The sequence below is a fragment of the Monodelphis domestica genome, chromosome 2 (assembly GCF_027887165.1).
Source record: "Monodelphis domestica isolate mMonDom1 chromosome 2, mMonDom1.pri, whole genome shotgun sequence".
NCBI classification, from domain to species: Eukaryota; Metazoa; Chordata; class Mammalia; order Didelphimorphia; family Didelphidae; genus Monodelphis; species Monodelphis domestica.
In genome coordinates, this window is record NC_077228.1 from 502,804,562 (window position 1) to 502,828,399 (window position 23,838).

Sequence of the window (23,838 nt, forward strand, 5' to 3'; positions counted from 1 at the left end):
TGAGGACTTAATAATTAAAGCCTGATGGTTTGAATTGAAGGACTAAAAATAAAATCCTGGGTTATCCATCTCTCAAATGAATGTATAAGTAAGGGCTACTGTAGTTTAGGGTTGGAGAGATCACTCTGGTCTAGGGTGTCAGAATATGCCATAACTGAGGATTGGGTCACTGGACAAAAAGCCACCTGTGTGACCTTTTGCTTGATGACAGAATGGGCGCCTTCTAGGAGAATTTGGTAAGCATTTCTGAAACTGAGGAACACAAAAAGTGGCAAGGGAGACAGCCAGTTGTGGTAGAAAGAGCACTGGCTTTGGAAGTCAAAGGAACTGATCTCAATCTTAGCTTTGCTACCACTTACTGTGTGTGACCTTGGGCAAGTCCCTTCTTTTTTCTGGGTCTCTCTTGTCTCTTCTGTAAATTAAGGGGCTAGACCAGATGATCCCCAAGGTGCTCTCCTGCTCAAAATCCTAGGATTCTATGACTAGATTGAGGAAGGGATGGGAACTCCTGTAGGGTTCGGGGTACAGTGGGAAGTGGGCAATTCTTAAGCTGGTGGAGTTGCCTAGGAATCTAGGCCCCCAGGCTTCCCTGCAGTAGGGGGAAGCACCCAAAACACATACACACACACGCACACACGGACACACACACACGCACACATACATTGGGACTTGAGTCTGTGCCAAGCGTCCCCCACCGGGCTGACTCCAGCAAGCAGCTTCCCACTCGGTGCGCAGCGGCCACAGCGGCCAGGAATTAAAATGCAGTGAGGAGGAGCCGGGGCGCGTCAGCGCCGTGTCTCCAAGAGCGCACACAGCTCGCTGCTGCTGCCGCCGCCCCGCCCGGAACCGCGGGGCCACGGTGGAGGAGGAGAAGGAGGTGGAGGTGGAAAAGGAAGAGGAGAGCAGGTGCTGCACAGCGCCCAACCGCGCTAGCCTTGCGCGGCCGCAGCCCAAGTTCGCCCCGGGCTCCAGACGCCCCAGGTCGGGACGGGAAACCGGGAGGTAGCCGCGGGCCGTGGATCTTGGAGCCTCTGGGGAGGAAAGGGCAGCTGGCTCGCACCAAAGGTGCAGACAAGGGCTCCGCAGTCTTCCCAGGTCCCAATGCCCGGGCAGGGAGGAGGAGCCGGAGCCCGGGCAGGAGCCAGGGGGGCCGGAGCGTTCCGCGAACGCAGGCTGGACCTAGGAGAGCCGGCAGAGGGAGCGACGCTGCACGGCCGCCGCAGCCGCCGAGCCTGAGTCGGGTTGGGGGAGCGAGCCATCTTCCCTCCTGTCACCCAGAGAAGCCCCCAGCCCCAGGAAAGAGTCGGACGCAATCCGTGCGAGAGGAAGGGGCGACTGCCCTGGCGCGGGATAGGAGGGAGCGCAACAGCTGGGCGGGGGAGCAGCGTCCAGACCTCCCTGAGAGCAGCCTGGAGGGTCCGGGAGGGAAGGTGAGGAGGACAGCGGGAAGGGGCACCTGGGAAGTCAGAGGCTCCCGCTAGCCCCGGCCGGGTCCTTACACACCCACCCACCCTCTCGCCCTGGAGTCAGGGGAGGCCTCTGGGGGCGCTCGTTCCCCAGCTCTCTGTCGCCAGTGTCCCAGCGACGCTGGGCTAGTGGACTGGGACTGGCGGGATTTGTGGCAGCGAAGAGAAGGAAGCGGGTTCCCCAGAGCAGTCATGTCGGGCTAGCATCTCTCTCCCTGGAGCCTTGTCTAAGAAGAGGATTAGCGGAAACTCGAACCAGGGTTCCCTGGGGGCCAAGACGACGGGGGCGGGAGCCGTTTGGCGTTGGGCTGGAGAGGCGGTGCCCAGGGGGTCCCCGAGAGAGGTAGTGCGCGGAGAGAGAGCCGAGGGCCAGCAGGGCGGGGAGCCGCTCCGGGAGAGGCCAGTGCCAGGGGCGGCCAGTGGAGGCAGTGCCCGGTCCCGGGTGGGTGCCCGCGGAGGCGGCGCCGGGAGGGCATGCCGCGCCACCGGGGCTCCTTCCGGGCGCACGCTTCCCTGGCGCGGGCTGCGCGTTGCTGTTGCTGCTGTTGCGGACTCCCATGGCGGCTCCGCCTGGCCGGGGCTGCCTCCGCCTCCGGCCGCGGACTGAATGAATGAGCCGGAGCGGCGGAGGAGCCGGGCTGCCCCCCGCGGCGGGGGCGGCGGCGGCGGCACTGAGCCCCTCGGGACGCTTCCGCATGGCCCGCGAGGAGCCCGGGGGGGCGGCGGCGGTAGTGGCCGGGCAACCCGGGGGCGGCCGAAACGACGGCCGGGAGCGGGCGCTCCCGCGCTCGGGGCCCCGGCGAGGGCGGCTGCCCCTGAGCCGCGCTAAACTGCACGGGCTGCGGCACATGTGCCCCGGGCGCACGGCAGCCGGGGGCTCCTTCCAGCGTCGGGCGCTGTGGGTGCTGGCCTTCTGCACTTCGCTGGGCTTGCTGCTCTCCTGGTCCTCGAACCGCCTGCTCTACTGGCTCAGCTTCCCCTCGCACACGCGGGTGCATCGCGAGTGGAGCCGCCAGCTGCCCTTCCCGGCCGTCACTCTGTGCAACAACAACCCTCTGCGCTTCCCGCGTCTCTCCAAGGGGGACCTTTACTACGCCGGCCACTGGCTTGGGTTGCTGTTGCCCAACCGCACCGCCCGGCCGCTCGTCAGCGAACTGCTCCGAGGGGACGAGGCGCGCCGCCAGTGGTTCCGCAAGCTGGCCGACTTCCGCCTCTTCCTGCCGCCGCGCCACTTCGAGGGCATCAGCGCCGCCTTCATGGACCGCCTGGGTCACCAGCTGGAGGACATGCTCCTCTCCTGCAAGTACCGGGGCGAGCTCTGCGGGCCCCACAACTTCTCCTCTGTGAGTTGACTCTCTAGTACCCCCCTCCCCGGCCTCGGGCTCCCTCCTCTCCTCCTCCTTCCAGGATCCCTGCCTCCGTCTTCGGATCAGGCATCCAGTCTTACTCTCACTGGGTCTGATTCGAACCCCTGTCCGACTTCGGGACTCTACCGTTTCCCTCCAGTGCCTTTCTTTATTCACCACTACCTAGTTGCAGCCGGAACTCTGCCCCCCAGCAGGCTCACTTAAGTGAAGCTGCTGAGGACAATGGAAAGAAGGGAGAGGTCCCCGCTGCCCTTTGAGGTGGTCAGTGCCTCGGCCTCGATGCCCTCCTAACCCTTAGCTCCAAATCCTCCTCCTCCTTTTCCCGTTTATTCCCACCCTTAGCGCCAAGCAGGCGGGAAGGATCCTGTTGGCGGGGTAGGTAGGAAGGAAGGAATGGGGAAAGGAGGGAGGCCGGTTCTGGCCAAGTAGGTAGCATTTGCTATTTTTGGGGGGTGGGGACCCACACACGGCCGGAGCGGAGGGTGGGGGATGAGAAGGTGAAACAATAATACAGTCGATTCAGTAAATGGGCCAGCTGCTAAACACTCAGGGATGCTTAGCAGCCCTAGTAAGACTGCTGCTATCTCAAACATAGGAGCTCTGTTTAGTTTCTGGGGAGGGAACTCCCGAAATATCAACTATCATTGAAACTGCAGGTGGCCTGGGTCTTTGCCCAGACTGGGAGGGCATGGAGAGCCACAGAACCACGGGGGGGGGGGGGGGGGGGGGAGGGGTGACCCTAGCTCTCCCTGGCTTTCCCCGAGGAAAAGTTGCTAACTCAGGTTTGGCTAGAATGTTTTCTCCTGGTAGGAATCAGTATGGGAAGGGCTGATAGAGAGGACTTGCTGGGCTGCAAATTTGGAAGCGTTTGATTGTATGTGCTGGTGGGTCTGGATAAAACACCTGTCTGACAGAAGGCAGGCTTGTGGAATGCTGACAACTAGGATTTCCGGGGGCCTAGATGAAGGCTGAACTGTTTGGGTTTTAGTGTGTTTTTTTTTGTTGTTTTTTTTTTTGAAGAACTTACTAGAAGTTGCTGTGTGTTTGGGTTTTTTGTTTGTTTGTTTGTTTTTTGTTTTAAGAAGAATAGCATGTATTTGTTGATAGATCAGATTATAAAAACAACAACAGAAGCCAGTGATGTTGTCTTCAAGGAGCTAGCCAGGAAGGTACAAGTACCATGGAAAGAGCTCTTGAACTGGGAGTCTAAGGACTATAAGATTAAAGCCCAACTCTTCCTCTTATTATCTGTGTGACCTTGGTCAAGTCAATTATCCTCCATGAGCTTCAGTTTCCTCATTTGTAAAATGAGGTCCTTGGACCAGAAACCTTTGAGCCTCTTTCTTTAGACCAAAGATCCTAGAACAAATATTTCTCTAGGTGACTAAACCAGCTCATATGGGACCAGATGGGTTTGCCATAATTCAGCTATGAATGTGCCTGTGTGGGAGCTGGGGCATACTTCCTGACCTTCTAGCTCTGCTGTTCTTTCTCTATTATTTCTTGGGTGGCCTCTGGGTCGTACCTCTTGTATTACTTTGAACCTCCACATGGAGTGGGTCTGAATCAGAGCCTCCCGTAAACATTCTTGCTTTTGGCTCAAGGTTTGACTTTTTTATTGTCCCCGTTAGCCACTCTACTGTCAGATGGGCCAGAGTTCTCCCAGACAGGCTGCTTCCTTTGGACTTTACTGTCATTTGGAACTTTGTAAAGATGAATTTCATCTGTCTGGGTTTCTATTTGGTTGGCTGGCTATGGATTGATCAATTGATCAGCAGCCTCCTTAGGCCAAGGTGATATAGTCATACATGCTACATGAATGCTTCAATAATTTTTACCCCCAATCAAGCATTTATTGAGCACCTATTGTGTGCCAGTCACTGAGCTAGATGCTGGGGATTCAAAGATTAAAGAACAATAAGTGCTGCCCTCCAAGAACTTATATTTTAGGGAGGGATAGGACACAGGTAAAATAGATACAAGGCCATTAGGGAATGGGTGGGAGGTACTAGCTGCAGATGATGATCAGGAAAGGTTTTCAGGAAGGTATCATTTGAGTTAAGTTTTTTTTGTTTGTTTGTTTGTTTTTTTACCCCTTACCTTCCATCTTGGAATCAATTCTGTGTATTGGTTCCAAAGCAGAAGAGTGGTAAGAGCTAAGGAATGGGGGTTCAGTAACTGCCCAGGATCACACATACACACATACACACATACACACACACACATACACACATACACACAAACACATACACACACACACAGGTGGGAAGTGGCTGAGGTCAAATTTGAACCTAGGACCTCCCATCTCTAGCATCTCTAGGTCTGGCTCTCAATCCACTGGGCTACCCAGCTATCCTCCTTGAGTTGAGTTTTGAAGGAGACCCTGGATTGTAAACAGTGCAATTGATCTGAATGCTGCAGAAATGAAACTCACTGAATCACAAAACATAGAGCAAATCCATGACAACCCTGTATTTCCTCTGGTTTGCCCCTCTTGGATAGAACTCTTACTCCCTATTGGGCTACCCCAATCCTTTGTTTATTCTTTCAGCATTGTGTATTAAATGTGTTACTCTATCTCAGGAACTAACCTCTCCATTCTTTATGCTCTTCTCCATTTAAAATATCCATCTTCACATTGGGATATGCATTCCCTTCCCTTCTCTGAGAGGCAGTATGACACAATGGCAAGAGAAGTCTTTGCAGTCAGAGATATTGAGTTGAAATCCTGCCTCTACCCCTCTTTGTATGATCTGAGGGAAGTCACTTCTTTCTAGATCTACTTCTTCATCTGTAAACTGAGGGGGTTGGATGAGATGACTTCTAATCTAAGAGGTGTTCCAACTTTAAATCTATTGTTTAAAGCCAGCTAGGTTGGCTCTCTAATCCTAGAGCATTAGAAGGCTCTGACCCCATGTGTCATGCCTGCTCCCCACACCCTCATGTATATTCCCTCTTTCTCCAATGGCGCACATTCCCTTGACCTTTTGTAATTGTCTGGGATTTCCCTGCCTTTCACCACCCAACAGTGGTCAGCTAAATCTAGATGGCTCAGTTTCTCACTACCTGGTAATTCTGGAAGTCATTTCCGAGGGATCCTTAACCTACCATGTGCTCCTGTCATTCTTTCACCGTTCTACCACCAACATGATCAGCTTCATCCAAGACCACTAGTGGATGCTGGATAGACTTCTTCTGGGTCAGTCTCAACAGGACTGGGATCTTGCCTTAGACATTTTCCCTACTTAACAATCAGGGACTTTCCTGTTCATTTAATGGGGGAAGAGGAAGATGAGTAATAATGCTTTGAATGATTCCCAAACTTCTATGGTTCCCGAGACTCTCAAAGGAACTCAGTTTTACTGACTAACAAGTCAGTTAGATATCATGGGGACAGCTAGGTAGCACTGTGGATAAAGTGCTAGGCCTGGAGGTAAGAAAACTTCAGTTTAAATTTGGCATCAGACACTGGTAACTATATGATTCAGGGAAAGTCACTTAATCTCCTTACTTAGCCCTTGTTGCTCTTCTAATTGGACTTGATAAAAGACAGAAGTTGAAAGAGAGAGACAGACACAGTCAAAGAGACAGAGACAGGAAATGAAGAAGAGAAGGAAAGAGAAAATGAGAGAAGTAAAGAGAGACAAAATGAGAAAGAAAGAGAAGGAAAAGAGAAAACGAGAGAAAAGAGATAGACACAGAATAAAAAAGAGGAACATAAAAGAGAAAATGAGAGAAGGAAAGAGAAAAAAGAAAGGAAGGGGAAGGAGAGGAAGCAAGGAAGGGAGAAAGAAAAGAGAAAATGAGAGAAGGAAAGAGAGAGAGAAGGAAACAGAATGGCAAAGAAAGAGAAGGAAAGAGAAAAAGAAAAGGAGAGAGAAAAAAAAGAGTGAGAGAGAGAGAAAGGGGGGAAGAGGAAGGGAGGTAGGGAGGGAGATATTTCTCTGGGGTGCTATGCTACATTGACTGTCACTCATAACCATTCTTTTATTCATGCCAGTGGACCTTTGCCCTGAGTGCCAATTATGAAAGTACCTGGACATGTTTGGAATTAAGGGGACTGGGGGGTATTTGGTACTTCTCTATTTCCAGCTGGTTCAGATTGTGGTTATTTACATCCTATTCAGGTTTGGCGTAATTATCCCATTGCTAATCCAATTAGCATTATTAATAAAAGGAAGCTCACTGTTTCTCGGTGCCCATTTCTGTCTCAGTGGCATTAGAGTTTCTGGCTCTGGGGTTTTTGGCACTTCTTCTGCTGTCTTTCCTGGTGCTACAAAGAGCAGGCTTCCCGTTCATTGGCTAGGACAGTGATTGTGAGAGAACCTGCTCTAGCAGTTCCTTGGACCCCAAGCTTAGGACCCCACACAGATAGGGATGTGTATCTTTCTGTATATGTGGGGGCATGGCAGGTAATGATGCTGACTTCCTGTCCTCTGGTAAGTTGCAGAACCTGGAGTCATACATTTTTTTCACACATTTGGGTGGGATTCTTCGGATAGTACATAGTTATGGGGGGATAAAGATGCAGAAGGAGTTGGGGAGTAGCCACCTGTTTCCATCACATCCCAGCTTATACCATTCTGAGAAATAGTGTGATATAATAGTGTGAACTCTGTATTTGAACTTAAAAGTCCTGGGCTCCAATCACAGCACTGCCACTTACTGGCCACATGGTATTAAATTGCTTATCCTTTCAGAATCTCAGTTTTCTGTGTTGTATACCTCTTAGAGTCATTATTAGGAAAATGCCAAAAGGAAGCAAGATATCCCAGTAGATAGAGAACCAGGCATGGAGTCAAGAAGACCCGAGTTCAAATCTAGTCTCATACACTTACTAGATAGGTGACCCTGGGCAAGTCATTTCAGTCTTTTTGCCTCCATTTTCTCATCTGTAAAATGAGCTGGAGAAGGAAATGTTAAACCATTAGTGTCTTTGCCAAGACTAGGGATTGGACGGGATTGAATGACAACAAAGGAAAATACTATAAACCTTATTTTCCCCCCTTTTTGTACTGGGATTCTGATGGAAGGAAACTCTTCCACCATCAAGGTGGAAGCTCTTCCTACATCTTCCAGTCTTAGAGACTTGCCTGGGGCACTAATAGTTTAAAAAAGGATACATAATATATGTTAGAGGCAGGATCTGAACCCAAGTCTTCCTGACTTGGTGTGAATGCTTAAAAATATTCCTGAGTTTGAGTGGTGTATGTTCACAGTGAAATGTTTCCAAAAACCAAAAGAAATGATGTTTCTTTCGGTCCTCCTAAAGCAAGTGGGTTGCTCTCAGCAGGAGAGAGAAAATGAGACTCCAAGCAGCGCTTGTGGATAACACTGACCTTTTCTGCTGCAATACCATTCCGGAAGACCAGAAGGCCTGCTGTGGGTTGGGTCTATTTAGGTGGACAAGGAAAACCTCTTTCCTACTGAGCAGCAGCATTGAAGTAGGAGTTGGGAAGACCTGGGTTCTTATTGGCCAGTTAACCCTGGGCAAGTCACTCTTTGCCTCAGTTTCCTTCTCTGCAAAAGGAATGGTTTGGAGATCCTTGGCAGTTCTAAATCCATGGACTTTTGATCCTATCAGAGGTCTTCTTGCTTGCATATGAAAGCATATGAAAATAACAAAGGTTGATGCGATGTAATGGCAGACAGCAAACTGTTATAGAAAGAGCCTCTTGAATGGAAGCTAGGACATCTAAACTCAGTTCTTAGCTCTGATTCTTACTACCTATATACTCCAAACCTCCCAGGGCCTCAGTTTCCACATCTATGAAATGAGGGGTTTGAATTATATCAAAGTGGTAATAATAATTGCTAACACTGATGTAGTGCCTGCTGTGGTACTTTATAGTAATTATTTCATCCTTGTACTTATCCTACCAGGTAGGTCCTGTTATTATCCCCATTTTACATAAGAAATAGAGGTCAAGTGACTTGTCCAGGGTCACACAGCTAGCACACTTCCTTTTAACTTTCAATCTTTGTTCCTATTGTCCTAAAAAGGCTTGCACTAATAATAATACCTGGCATTTATCCAAAACTTTAATGCTTGCACACTTCAGTTTGATAGCCTTGTCAGACCCTCATTTTGTCTCTGGAAGATAGGTCCAACAAATAATATTGATTCCCATTTCACAGAGGGGGAAACTGAGGATCAGAGGAGTTCACATGGCTGAAAAGAGCCAGAGATGGAGCTGGAGTTTCTCCTGGCCCGTCCAGTTTCCTTCCCAGTAGACCAAATGGTCTCTAATGTGCCATTCAGCTCTGATATTCTGTGGATTAGTGAGGAGAAAGGACATGGTTCTGGGATCTCAAAAATGGCTGAATCAGAGCTGCAGCCATGACTGAAATATACCCATTATTGAAGTGTTATAGCAGAGAAGATGATTGATAGATGTTTCTCCAAGAAACATATGGACCTTTATCCAATGATTTCACTTCGGGGAAACACGGTAAGAAATCAAATATAGACTCAGCTTAGAGCTACAAGCAGCTGAATTGATCAAAATGCTTTCTGAGGTTTGGATGGGGGGGGGCCGCTGTCAGAACCAATCAAAATGCTGTCACTCAGACTGCTCTTCAGTTGATCCAGTTCAGCTATTAGTTGCCTACCTTTGACAGAAGAACTTCTTCTGGGCATTTTGGTTGGGGGAAGTTGCTATGGATAGCTTGGCTCCTGGGCCACCTAATAAGATCATCTGATTGCAAGCTTGAGAAGGACTTTGGGTCATCATCTAGTCTAGAGGTGTCAAACTTACTGCCTGATGGCCCCAAACTCCCAAGTGCAACCAAATCAGGTTAAATATATAATTAAGCTAGGTGGCTTGATGGATTGAGATCCAGACCTATAGAGGAGGAGTCCTGGATTCAAATCTGACCATGGATACTTCCTAGCTGTGTGACTCCAGCTGTCAAGCCTGGGCAAGTCACTTAACTCCAGTTGCCTAGCCCTTATTGCTCTTCTGCCTTGGAAGGGATACTTAGATGGAAGGTAAGGGTTTAAAAGAAATAAAGAAGTGATTAACAAAATAAACAAAAATACAGTTCAACATAGATAATGCTAATTTGAGATTTTCTAAGTCAGTCTACAGCCTTCAGGGATCTCTTTCTGTTTGAGTTGTTCAAGTTGGACCTTCTTATTTTACTGATGAGGAAACTGAGGCAGATGGAGGTTGAGTGTCTTGGCCAAGGTCATAGGGGTCTATTTCCTGATGATCAGCTTATGAAAAGATTTCCAGGCAGCTAAGTGCTATAGTGGTTATCATTTTAGACTCTGAGTCAGGAAGACTTGAGTTCAAATCCTACTAATCTCATACTTACTAATTGTGTATCTCTGGACAGGTCAATTAACCTCTATCTGTATTAGATTCCTTCCATTTCAAATGAGAATGATCATGGCACCTGCTTCACAGGGTTGCAAGGATTACATGAGCTAACATCTGCACAGGATGTGTTTTACATACTTTAAAATAATCTATAAGTGCCCGATGATTTTCAGATAAAGTGGATCTAACCAGTCTTGATGGCTTATCACTAGAAGGTGTTCAGAAGCAAGAAAGCCTTTCCCATGGTGTAGGTGGGAAATATGATATGAAGTTGGCCAAAGTCTGCTCTCAAAACAATCTTCAATAGAGACTTGCTATTGGTCCCACCTGCAGGAGCCCAGGGTTTAACAGTGAAAGGAATCCAGTCTAATTTTACTTATGAGGAAATGGAGGCTCAGGGAGCTGGATTAGGTTGCCCAAGACTGCAAAAATAGAAAACAGGAGATAATAGCCCACATTTACATAACACTTTTAAGGTTTGGAATGGTTTCCATATTTAAACTCATTTTCCCCTTCCAACAATCTTGTGAGGAAGAAGCTACTACTATCTCTCCAGTTTAAAATGAGAAAACCAGGGCAGCTAGGTGGTTCAGTGGATAGAGCCGCAGGACTAGATTTGAGGACTACTTGCATTCAAATCTGGCATCAGACACTTCCTAGCTGTGTGACCCTGGGTAAGTCACTTAACCCCATTTTCCTAGTCTTTGCCCTTCTGTCTTAGAGTAGTTACTAAGTTAGAAAGTAAAGTTTAAAAAAAGAAAAAGAAAAAAATGGGAAAACCAAAGCTGAGAGTTGTTCAGGGATTTTTCCATGGATTACCCAGTGTGGGACTCAACTGAAGTCATCTTGCCTTCAAGTCTAATATATTCTCTCTATTATGTCTCTTTGCTTTTTATCCCTAAGGTGGACAATATGCTGGAAAGAATAGTGATCTTACAGATGGTGGGATCAATAGACAAGTAGCTAACTTCTCTGTTCCTCAGTTTCCCCATTTGTAAAACGGAGTCATGTAACCCAGGCTACCTCCCTTTGCAGGATTCTTGTGCAGAGAGTCAGCTAGTGAATACCACTTCAAGCTTTTTTAAATGTGTGAATTCTCCCTTAGAAAGGGCCACATCACCTTTCCTGAGTCCCTCTCAGAGTTCTGCTCAGACAGGCCCAGACTCAAAGTGAAACTACAAAGAGTTCAGGAAGAGACTAGGAGATGGGGTGCTAGAGGGGACTTTTTATCACCTCCCAGGGGTAGAATGGAGTTCATTAGTCATCATGCATGGGTTCTCTGAAGTGCCTCTAGGCTGTGTCTGGGCAAGAATGCTCAAATTGGCTGCAAATGAAAGATGCACTCCCTGCATTCCCTGCAGTCCAACCTCTTGGCCCTGCGAGCAGTGGGAGGGATCTCAACAGCTGATTTTGTTATGTCTCATTTAATTGGGCTTGTATGCCTGTGGTCGCAGGGCCTTCCCAGGAAGATTAAGGGAGATAGGAGGACCATAAGCCATTGACTTAAAATGTCCTTTGGGATCCCGGGATAGTTCAAAGTAACCTAAAGTTGTTGTGCTTCCAAGAGGATGGGTTTGGGGTGCTTCCAAGGTCTTAGTTACCTGGGCATCTGCTTGATCAGGAGTTCTTAGCCTTTAGTCAGTCTGGTGAAATCTATGGACCCCTCCTTAGAATAAGGTTTGTTTATTTATTTTAAACCCTTACCTTCCATCTTAGAATCAATACTGCATATTGATTCCAAGGCAGAAGAGTGGTAAGGGCTAGGCAATTGGGGTTAAGTGACTTGACCAGGGTCCCACAGTCAGGAAGTGTCTGAGGCTACATTTGAACCCAGGACTTCCCAATTCTAAGCCTGGAGCTCTATCCCCTAACCTACCTTCATAAGAAGGTTTTTAAATGCATAAGATAAAGTATATAGGATTACAAGGAAAATCAAGTATGTTAAAATACAGTCAGAATATTTCTTAAAAAACAATTTCATGGATCTCAGGTTAAGAAGTCTCACACTAGAATGTTCCCTTTTGTCCTGCAAAGGAGCAACTTTTATCTTAATGATATTCACTTCCTTTAGAAGACAAATGAACCAATCAAGAGAATTCTACTCTAGAACTGATACTGGGCCACATGGAGAAATTAGAGGGGAAGAAACTCTTCCATCTTGAAATTTTTGGACCTAGTCTATGGGGGTACTTTAGATTTCAAAAAAAAAAAGGGTAGGAAGAATCTAATGCACCAAGGATTTAGAGAGAAAATCAGCCTAGGAGATATGGGAAGCTCTAAAGGATGAAATTCTGAAGGTGTACAAAGAAATTATTCCAATGAGGAAGAAGACAGAAATTGTGGAAAGACACTGATGTGGATGCATAGGGAACTCTTAGTTATATTCGGAAGGCTAATGAAAGTGGTCTCAAAACTAGAAGGATCCAAGTTCAAATCCTAACTCTGGCACTTATTGGCTATGTGATGCCAGCTGTGGGACTTCACTTATCAGTACTCCAGTTAACCTCAATAAATTGCCAAGAAAGTGCTAGGTGGACATTGAAAGGTGGACTTTCTTCACCCAGGCATCCCCAATATCAGGGAAATCACAGGACTATTCTTGTTTTATAGAGAAGGTGAAAATAAGGGCAGGTACCAAAGGATGCATCCAGAAGAGTGGTGGGTCCTATAAAAAGGATCAGGGCCACAGAAACTCAGAATGAGCTGAAGCTAAGGATAACAACTTTTATATAGTTTATATATGTATATATTTATATAGTTTACATACATAGCTATATGGTTTTTATATAGTTCTTGTAATAGTTTTATATAATGTCTCTAGTATTTTTTATAAAGGATCAGTGTAATCAGAGAAGGGATAGGATCACTGCTTGAGGTGGATGGAACAATGAAAACTGATAATAGAGATGAGGCAGGGCCACAGTGGCACAGTGGATAAAGCACCAGGCCTGGAGTCAGGAGAATCTGGGTTCAAATCTGGCTTCAGACACTTTCTAACTGTGTTATACTGGGTGAGTCACTTAACCCTAATTGCTACTCTTTGATCTTTATTGATACTAAGACAGAAGGTAAGGGCTTGAAAAAAAAAGACAGAGCCACTAAACTCTTCCCTTCCCTCCTGCCACCATTTTTTTTTTCATCCAAAGAAGACCTTTGGACCATAAAACAGACTAATAACTAATAATATATAGGCAATTATTACCCACAACAAATAATGATATATTAAGAGACCACCTAACCACTCTTGATGATGTTACCTGGCCCAGGATTTGAAGAATTGATCTGTAAAAGAAGGAATAGAGTCCTCTTTGTTCTGTTTGGCCCCAGAGGGACAATGGATAGAAATCAAAGACAGGTACATTTGGGTGAGATGCAGTAAAATATTTCCTAAAGGCTTTCCAGTAGGGACTGAATCTCCATTTGTAAATATGCTCCAGGAAGGATTCTCTTGCTATAATCCAGGTTGGAGGAACTGGCCTCTGAGGCTCCCTCCAGCACTAAAGTTGGCTGGATTATGTGAATGTGGGACATGCCTCCTGGACCTAAGATCTGGGTCCCCCCAAAGCAGTTTATAGAGATCCATCCTTCTGAGAGTCAATGCAAAAACCCAAAGTATGGCAAGGTAGGACTTTTTTCTCATGGGACAGACTTATTTAATTGGCAAAACGAATGTCTGATAAGATTTTCTATTAATATAGGGTAGAACAGCTTCTCTTCAACTTATGATCATTGAGAGTTGTCCCTGATATTGAGGATTTAAGTGACTCATTCAGACTACACAAGTGGGTGCTGGGCTTGAACCCAGATGATCCTGAATTTAAGGCTCATCTTCTAACCATTACATCATACTGATTCTCTGGTAGATAGCATCAGTTGGGGGAAAGAATCCTGAATTTGGAATCAGAGGACTTGTTTTTGGAATGCTGCCTGTTGCTTACTTTAGGATCCTTTTATGTCCCCCTAAATTACACACACACACACACACACACACACACACACACACACACACACACACACAAATGTTTTTAAATACATAGCTTCAATTGCAGCTATTTACCAAGGCTCAGAGCCTCCTAAGATCTTGGGGGGACAGGAGAAGAGGGTTAGGAGGAATAGGGAACCAGAATAATCTGAGTATACTTTTCTTCTAGGACTTTTGACTTTGAAGTCAAGGCTTGATCTTGTTTGCTGATCAGCTATGGGCCCTTAGAGAGCAATTTGCTACCCCTTCCCCGACAATCTCTCTTCAACAGCTGAGTGACTCCTTCTTTGTTGAGGATGTTCGAGAAGGAATTTATGAACAGGTATGGGTAAAAGTGGGATGCAAGGTGGCACAGTGGATAGAGTGCCAGAGTTGGGCTCAATTTTCCCAATTCGCATCCAGCCTCATAGATGCTCTGGCTATGTGACCCTGGACAAGTGACTTTACCCTGTTGGCCTCAGTTTTCCCATCTGTAAATGAGCTGAAGAAGGAAATGGCAGACCACTCCAGTATCTCTGCCAAGAAAACCCCAAATGGGTTCAGAGTTGGGCACAACTGAATGAGAGCAACAGCATGGGTAGGAGTGGATGGTTTCTGAAATTCCTTCTAATTCTGAAGTTCCAGGATTCCCATCTAATATCAATCAAATGCTGGGGAATTAGTCACTGTTTAATTGCATCCGGAGGTGAATGAGTTTGTTCTTGCTTGGACACCCCATTCTTTGTATCCTTGTGCTAGATAATGGAAAGATAACTAGATTTTGAACCTGAAGATGTGGGTTCGAATCCCAGCTCTGCTTCTTACTACTGTGTGGGTCTAGGAAAGTCAGGACCTCAGTTTCCTCTCCTATAAAATGAAGAACGAGGACCAGATAACCTCTAAGACCTTGTCTGACTCTCAGATTTTATAAGGGGATTTTGCCCCACATAGCTTGATTACTCTGGACCGTATCAGGAATGTAGGCTGATTGCTCCTAATTCTTTCTCTTCCTGATTACCTAGTTTCCAGTCCTGACATCCACAGGCTGAAAAAAGTACTCTTATGTGCCTTTAGTGTATGCTCTCCTTTTCTCCATTTTTCAGAATCTCTAATTTTCGGATATATTTGATAGAGAGAGAAGGAGAGGCCTCATGATTTCTTTGGTTTAAGTGACTCCCTCTACCATGGCAGCCCAATAATACCAACTCTGCAAATTATTGTCTTAAAATAGTTGCCTTGGGGTGTTATGTGACTTGCCCAGGACCATATAGCCAAGTATTTGTCAGAGGCAAGCCTTGAACCCAGATCTTCCAGAATGACTATTTACACATTTTTTATATATTACGCCTTTTCTTAAAAGGCAAGTTTTACTTTTATTGACTTTTAGTGTCTACAGAGGACATTTTCACAGAACAGGAAAAAAGAGACAGACCTGGTGTGAAGAAAAAGATAACACAAATTAATGTTTCTCACCTTTGTCTTTCCCCTCTGCTCTGTCTTCTCCAACTCCTCATAATCCTTCTCCAGGGCAGCCTTGTCCTCTGGAGCTTGTTGTCTGCCATGATAGAATGTAAGATTGGTCTGTATCCCCCATAAATAGCACAATGCCTAGCACAAGTTAAGTGCTTTTGTTACCATTTAATCATTTCAGCCATGTCTGACTCTTTCTATTACCATTCTAGGTTTTCTTTTTTCATTTTCTTTTTTTAAACCCTTATCTTCTATCTTAGAATGAATAGTATGTATTGGTTCCAAGAGCAGTAAGGGATAGGCAATGGGGGTTAAGTGACTTGTCCAGGGTCACACAGCTAGGAAGTGTCTGAGGCCCAATTTGAACTCAGGACTTCCCATCTCTAGACCTGGACAGAACTTGGATTTGAACTCTGGAAGATGTCTCCCTGACTCCCTGCCCAGCTCTTAGTGCACTATGGCACCACCTAGCTGCCCATTAAGTACTTTACTGAGTGTTTATTAATTTAAAAAAGCTGGAAAATCCTTCTCTAGTCTGATGTGTAAGAACAGCACATTTTACTTTCTCTAGCAAAGACAGGATACAGGAAAAAATGAGTGTGTGTTTTTCTGGGATTGAGTTAATGCTGCTTTCTATCCCTATGGCACCTGTAATCTAGAAATTGCTGGGTGTATGTTTCACTGAAGTCCTCTGGAAATGAAGTCAGGACCTTAGGTGAGCACATCCTCCCTGAGACTGAAGTTTAAAGGGAGAGAAAAAATCTCACTATAAATCAGTGGATAGACTGAGGGACACTCTAGGTGGAGGTCTGTGAGTGTGGCCAGCCCTTAGTCCTAGCTGACTCAAGGTGACTAGATTCCTTTTTCCTCATCCCTACCTCCAAGCTCAGACACTGTTTCCCTACTCACACATCACACATGAGTCTTTCCGAGGATGAAGATAAACCCCAACCCTCCTTTTTATTTGGTTTTCAATTCCCATCATGCTCTACTCCTAGTAATGAGCAGGCTGCCATGCAAATTGTCCAGGCCTGGGATTTTGTTAGCATAGGGAATTCCAGATGAGGAAACTCAGCCTTTAAGGAGACAGACCTGAACCTAAGGCTGCAGCCCCAGTTTTCAATTGCCAGAGGCAGGGACAGATTAAGTGGATTTCCCTTAGTGTTAGAGCCAGCTTGAATCTAGGCTTTTTCGACTTCAGGGTCAGTTCATTATCTATTCATGACTCAGAGTTTCAATCTGTCTCCAAAAGACACTAAAAACATGGGAGGGAAGGAGTCTGCCAGCAAAGCCTCTGTCCCTTTCCATGTGGTTTAGTCAGTCACTCAGTGAGCATTTATTTGTTAAACACCTATGATGGGCCAGGCACCATGCTAAGTGTTCAGGAAACAATGAAGTCCAAGGAAAACACTTTCATGGTGATGATGATGATGATGATAAAAATAATAAATACCTCAAATTTCATTTTTGGTTCATGCATTTATCTCAAGCTACTACAGAGTGTGTGTGTGTGAAATCTAATGTAGTTAAATAATTTGTACTTAATATCATCAACACCAATAGCATTTATTCTTCCTTCCTTCCCTCCTTTTTTTCCTCTCTCCTTTCTTCCTTCCCTCCTTCCTTCCTTCCTTCCTTCCTTCCTTCCCTCCTTCCCTCCTTCCCTCCTTCCTTCCTCCCCTCCTTCCTCCCCTCCTTCCTTCCCTCCTTCCTTCCCTCCTTCCTTCCTTCCCTCCTTCCTTCCTCCCCTCCTTCCTCCCCTCCTTCCTTCCCTCCTTCCTTCCTTCCCTCCTTCCTTCCCTCCTTCCTTCCCTCCTTCCTTCCTTCCCTCCTTCCTTCCCTCCTTCCTTCATTCCCTCCTTCCCTCCTTCCTTCCTTCCTTCCTTCCTTCCTTCCTTCCTTCCTTCCTCCCTCCCTCCCTCCCTCCCTCCCTCCCTCCCTCCCTCCCTCCCTCCCTCCCTCCCTTCCTCCCTTCCTCCCTTCCTTCCTTCCTTCCTTCCTTCCTTCCTTCCTTCCTTCCTTCCTTCCTTCCTTCCTTCCTTCCTTCCTTCCTTCCTTCCTTCCTTCCTTCCTTCCTTCCTTCCTTCCCTCCCTCCCTCCCTCCCTCCCTCCCTCCCTCCCTCCCTCCCTTCCTTCCTCCCTTCCTTCCTTCCTTCCTTCCTTCCTTCCTTCCTTCCTTCCTTCCTTCCTTCCTTCCTTCCTTCCTTCCTTCCCTCCTCCCTTCCTCCCTTCCTTCCTTCCTTCCTTCCTTCCTTCCTTCCTTCCTTCCTTCCTTCCTTCCTTCCTTCCTTCCTTTCTTCCCTCCTTCTTTCCCTCCCCTCCCTCCCTCCCCTCCCTCCCCTCCTTCCCTCCTCTCCTTCCCTCCCCTCCCTCCTTCCCTCCCTCCCTCCCTTCCTTCCTCGCTCCCTTCCTTCCTTCCTTCCTTCCTTCTTTCCTTCCTTCCCTCCCTCCCCTTCTTCCCTCCTCTCCTTCCCTCCCCTCCCTCCTTCCCTCCCTCCCTCCCTTCCTTCCTCGCTCCCTTCCTTCCTTCCTTCCTTCCTTCTTTCCTTCCTTCCCTCCTTCCCTTCCCTCCCTCCCTCCTTCCTTCCCTCCTTCCTTCCCTCCTTCCCTCCCTCCTTCCTTCCCTCCCTCCCTCCTTCCTTCCTTCCTTCCTTCCCTCCTTCCCTCCCTCCTTCCTTCCTTCCCTCCTTCCCTCCCTCCTTCCTTCCCTCCCTCCTTCCTTCCCTCCCTCCTTCCTTCCTTCCTTCCTTCCTTCCTTCCTTCCTTCCTTCCTTCCCTCCTTCCTTCCCTCCCTCCTTCCTTCCTTCCTTCCTTCCTTCCTTCCTTCCTTCCTTCCTTCCTTCCTTCCTTCCTTCCTTCCTCCCTCCCTCCCTCTCTCCCTTCCTTCCTTCCTTCGTTCCTTCGTTCCTTCCTTCGTTCCTTCGTTCCTTCCTTCCTCCCTTCCTTCCTTCCTTCCCTCCTTCCCTCCTTCCCTCCTTCCTTCCCTCCCTCCCTCCTTCCTTCCTTCCTTCCTTCCCTCCTTCCCTCCCTCCTTCCTTCCCTCCCTCCCTCCTTCCTTCCTTCCTTCCTTCCTTCCTTCCTTCCTTCCTTCCTTCCTTCCTTCCTTCCTTCCTTCCTTCCTTCCTTCCTTCCTTCCTTCCTTCCTCCCTCCCTCCCTCTCTCCCTCCCTTCCTTCCTTCCTTCCTTCCTTTGTTCCTTCCTTCCTTCGTTCCTTCCTTCCTTCCTTCCTTCGTTCCTTCCTTCCTTCGTTCCTTCCTTCCTTCCTTCCTTCCTCCCTTCCTTCGTTCCTTCCTTCCTTCCTTCCTTCCTTCCTTCCTTCCTTCCTTCCTTCCTTCCTTCCTTCCTTCCTACAACTAGGAAGTAGCTGAGGCCAGATTGAATCCACCCAAGACCTTCAGTCTCTAAGCCTGGCTCTCAATCCACTGAGTCATTACCTGCCTCCATCACTCATTTCTTATGCTTGACAGTTTACATAGTACTTACCTCAAAGCAACCCTGTGAGATCTGAAACTGAAACAGGAAACTGAGCATAAGTGAGATGAAGGGACTTGCCCAAGGTCACATAGCCTGTATGTGTGTGGCCAAGCTGAGCCAGATGCAGGGTTTTTTTTTTTTTTCTTTCCATTCTCAGCCAGATGGCTCCTGGGCAGCATCAATATCTCTTTCTTCCTGATGAGAGCTTTCTCTCTTTGTTCCCCCAATATTAAAGCGGTCATCTTCTTTGCAATTCAGATTGCTTGACAGATCAGAAAATTGTCCATATTTGGTTGCTAAAAGCAATGGATTTCATTTTCTCGTTGAGCCCTTCCCAATGAAAATTATTAAAAAAAAAAACTTTTAAATGGAATCTGCATTCACTGTAGGCTGAAAGCCATAAATCTAAGTGTGATGTTTAGTAAGTCAGATGAGGTTGGATTCCTGTTTTTCCAGTGCAGTCTCACAGAGCAAATTAGGGAACGAATATGATTTATAGAAGCACCTCAAAGACTTGAGAGTGAGGCGTGATTTTATTCGTTTTATTACCATTTATTTTACGCTCTCTCTGTATACTCCCTGTACAAAGATTTGAAAGCCTATTTGGAGAGATTCTCTTGATCCGTCAAATTGCAGAGCATACTTTCAAATCGCTTGGTTTGGAGCCAAGCTGCAAACCAGCTCGGTTTTTCCATTTAATTCAACAAACATTTATTAAGCACTGACTACATACAAGATCCAAAGGGGCTAAAGACAAAGAAAGAAAACAAAACTGTCTCTTTCCACAAGGAGTTCCTATTCCTCTTTGGGAGAGAATTTTAAAAGAAAGGGAGGAGAAGACACACTTACTTCATAGGCAGAGCTAGACAAGATGGATAAGGAAGAGAAAGGACCCAAGCCAATGTGGATAGTGAGAAAGGCCTATGTATCATGTGGCTTTAAAGGAAGCTAAAGGATTCAGAGAGGCAGATGGGAAAAGACAGTACATTCCAAATCTGGATAAAGATTTGGAGGTGAGAAATAGATTGTGTGTATGGACAATAGCCAGCCAGTCAGTTTGATTAAGAATAGAGTAAATAACAGAGGATAATATGAATTAAGACTGAAAAGGTAGCTGGGAGCCATATTGCGGAGGCTTTAAATGCCAGGATAAGTGTTTGTTATTTTTTTCTAGAGACAATGGGAATGTACTGACTACTTTTAGCAGGAGAGTGACATAGTCAGATCTGTGTTTTAGGCATATCATTTTGACAGCTGCGTGGAAGCTGACTTGGAGAAGGGAGAAACTGGAAACAAGGAGACCAATTAGGAGGGATTGCAAGAGTCCAGGTGAGAAGTGATTTATTCTGAACTAGGGTACAGACTGATGAAGTGGAGAAAAGGGGATGGATGCAAGGAAGAAGGTGGAAATTAAAATCCTTAAGACTTGATGAGGGATAAGACCATATAGAGCAAGTTTCTTTGTTGTTGTTTTTAATCAATTTTGGTGGCATAGATCCTTTCTGGCAGATTAGTGGACCCTCCCTAGGAATAAGGCTTTTAAATGCATAGAATAAAATATATGAAATTACAAAGCAATCCAATGATAGGGAAATATTCATCAAAATATTTTTTTTTAAATTTCATGGGTTAAGGGAGTTGTGGAAGTCAAGGATGTCACCTGGATGACTAGAAAGATAGCACTGCTCCTACGAGAAATGGAGAGGACCAGATTGGGGATGGAGGTGGGGGGCAGGAGAGGACTGGACATAATCTTGTCCAAACTTTTCCAGTACTGGATTTCTATCAGATCTGATTCCAACACCAGCTGCTTACGTGCTGTGCTTCCAGGCAGGGTTGATTTAAGATTCAAATTTCTCTGAACAGCTGGGGATATTTAGCATCACTCTAATTACATTATATTTTTGACAGTACATGAAATGAGAACCTTTTTGTTGAATATTCTACAAGCACCAAATACTTTAACCAACAAGGAAAACACGACTTCAATTTTTACATCAGAAGGCTTTTTTGTTTGGAAAATTCTTGCCTAGATGAAGTGGTTTCCATTATTTATTGGGAAGGATGGGGAGCTTATTAAACCTGACATGGCTGCTTAGGTCATGGCTAGAACTCAGTGGTAATGAGTCCAAGGTCATGGACAATGCAACTCTTATTTATGTATATTTTATGATGATTTCTGTCTTCACTCCTTCATTTATTTGTCACAATGGCTCTATTAGGCAAAAATGGTAAGTATTATCATCTATTTTGCAGAAGAGAAAACTGGGGCAATTCTAGAATTTGTCTAAAATCATATGACTAGTCATTGCTTCATTCAGGACCTTGGACCATTTTCAGATGACAAGTGTTTTGGTTATGAAAAGTTTGGTTGGGACACAATCAGGTTGAAGTGAGCAGATAGTCATCATTCCAGGGGAAAGAAATTGGAAATGTAGGTCTGGAGGTCAGGAGAGAGGTTGAGAATGAAAAATAGAGATTTGGAAAACATCCCTTTGGAAGTGATAAACTCAGGGAGTGGGAGAGAAAGGAGAAAAAAGAGAAAACTGGTAAAGAAGAGGAGGGAGAAGGGAAGAATGTGGAGGATATCTCCATTTAGAGTCTGGGAGGATTGATGAAGCCAGAGTCATCAGACAGGTATGAAGTAAACCACAGGAATATAGGAGAGTGATGAAGCAGGCAGAGATGGCACTCACGATTTTTTAAAACTCTTATCTTCCATCTTAGAATCAATACTGAATATTGGTTCCAAGGCAGAATATTGGGAAGGGCTAGGCAACTGGGATTAAGTGATTTTCCCACAGTCACACAGATAGAAAGGATGGCCAGATTTGTATCCTGGACCTCCTGTCCTCTAGGCCTGGTTCTCTAGCCACTGAGCCACCTAGCTGCCCTTTGCTCACATTTTAAAATACTGAAAGTTTGTCTTGGCATCCACCCATATGCCTGTCTGTGTCTTTTCTCACCTCTTCATATCCATCCCTGTTTTTTAATTCTCAGTGCCCCTTTCCTGAAGTTGCTCTGTACAGTCTAACCCTCCAGTTAGGCTAATATTTCCAGAAGGGGAACAATGTGACCTAAACTGTCCATGGGGACAGGTAGTTTTTGCCAGGGAGATAGAAGTAGGAAAGTTGATTTACTTCCTTGAAGGTCAGTTCCCTAAAATTCTCCCACCTTTGTGCAAACTCTTCTCATCCTATCCCTCTTAAACATAGCTTTAAAAGTTCTGGTTTATAATTTTGATAACTATTGGCAAAATGGTGGAAACTTCATTGGTGGCTGGTTTGGGTGACTCCTTTGTGGCCAATTGTTTTCTTGTATAGATGAGCAGAGTGGCACAGCTTGATCCATAGGGAACAAAAGAAAAGTCTTAGTCATGATAGTTTGAAGCTATGAATCACTTATAAGACTCATTAGAACTGAAATGGACTTTAGAAGACATTTGGTCCAACCATCTCATTTTATAGGTTACCTGGAGCCCAGAGAGGGTTGAGTGAATTGTTGATGGTCACCTAGGTTGGAATTTGAATCCAGATCTTCTTTGCACTCTATCACCTTTTCATGAATACTCAACAGAAGGCTCTGGGGATCATCCTCAAACTCTTATCAGATTGCCCTTCTTTGAAGCTCATCTTTTCCTGGGAGAGGGGTAAGAGTATATGTTTATCATAAGTCCTGGCAGAAGGTGACATACCTGCCAAAGATGGCCATGGGAGGTGATGAGGGCATGTGGTAAAGGGGACTTTGCTTTGTAAAGCAGAAGTTCTAATCTCTGCCTTGCCATTTGTGAGATACTCTAGCTTACACAGGCTTTCTCTGACCCCACTGCTCTCTACTGACTTTCTCCCTATGATAGAATTATATACTACATCCACAAAAGACTTGGCAGGGACCTTAGGGGTCCTCAGGGCCAGCTTGAATGGGAATCCCAGACTAGTGTCCTCCAGCTTTCTCTTAAAACCTCCCGGGAGGTCACGAACCACCACTTCCTGAGATGGCCCATTCTACTTTCTGATACTCTAATTATAGGGAGGTTTTAAGATTTCCCCTCCTTTATATCAAACTGAAATCTCTTTTGGATAACTTCAATCCATTGTATTTTGTTTTGCTCTCTGGAACTAGCAGAACAAGTGGAATTCCTTATCCACAAGACACTCCCTTCAACTATTTGAAGACAATTGTCACATGCCCTAAATCTTCTTTTCTCCAAGCTATTTCTCCACATTTCTTTTAAATTATATTCACATTGTATGGTCTCTAGACACCTCTCCAACCTAGATATGTTCATCTGGATGTTTTATTACTTAGCACTTAAATATATATATATATCCATTTCTAAGTTCCAATTTATTTGAGAATCATGTTGTCTAATCCTCTCATTTTACAGATGAAGAGGTTGTGGGACTGATTCAAAGTCACACATAGTAAGTAGCAAAGCCAGGATTTGAACTCAAGTCTGCCTGTCAAAGCTAGTGATTTTTCTACTTCACTGTAGAAGAGTAGAGACAGCTAGAGAGCATGGAGTCAGAAAGATTTTAGTTCAAATCCAGCCTCAAACACTTACTAGCTGTGTGACCCCAAGCATATCACTTAACTTCTGTCTGCCTCAGTTTCATCTTCTATAAAAGGGGGATACTAATAGCATCAGCTGGGCTGTGCTTATCTGGCAGCTGTCTCAAGTCACTGTCTGGCTTGGTGCTTCTCTGACTGCTCCCCCTGGTCCCCTGACATCTTTTTAGCATACTATAACAAATAATTCATTTTAGACATGGGTG

At 45.8% G+C, this 23,838-nt stretch overlaps 1 protein-coding gene across 1 annotated transcript in view; it reads left to right on the plus strand.

Annotated features, from left to right (window-relative positions):
* The first annotated feature begins 2,060 nt into the window (after positions 1-2,060).
* ASIC2 (acid sensing ion channel subunit 2) overlaps positions 2,061-23,838 on the plus strand; it is a 396,698-nt gene continuing 374,920 nt past the window's right edge. Inside the window, exon 1 of the mRNA XM_056819461.1 lies at positions 2,061-2,809. Coding sequence (XP_056675439.1) covers positions 2,078-2,809 — 732 coding nt within the window. The 5' untranslated portion in view covers positions 2,061-2,077. The remainder of the gene's footprint in view (positions 2,810-23,838) is intronic.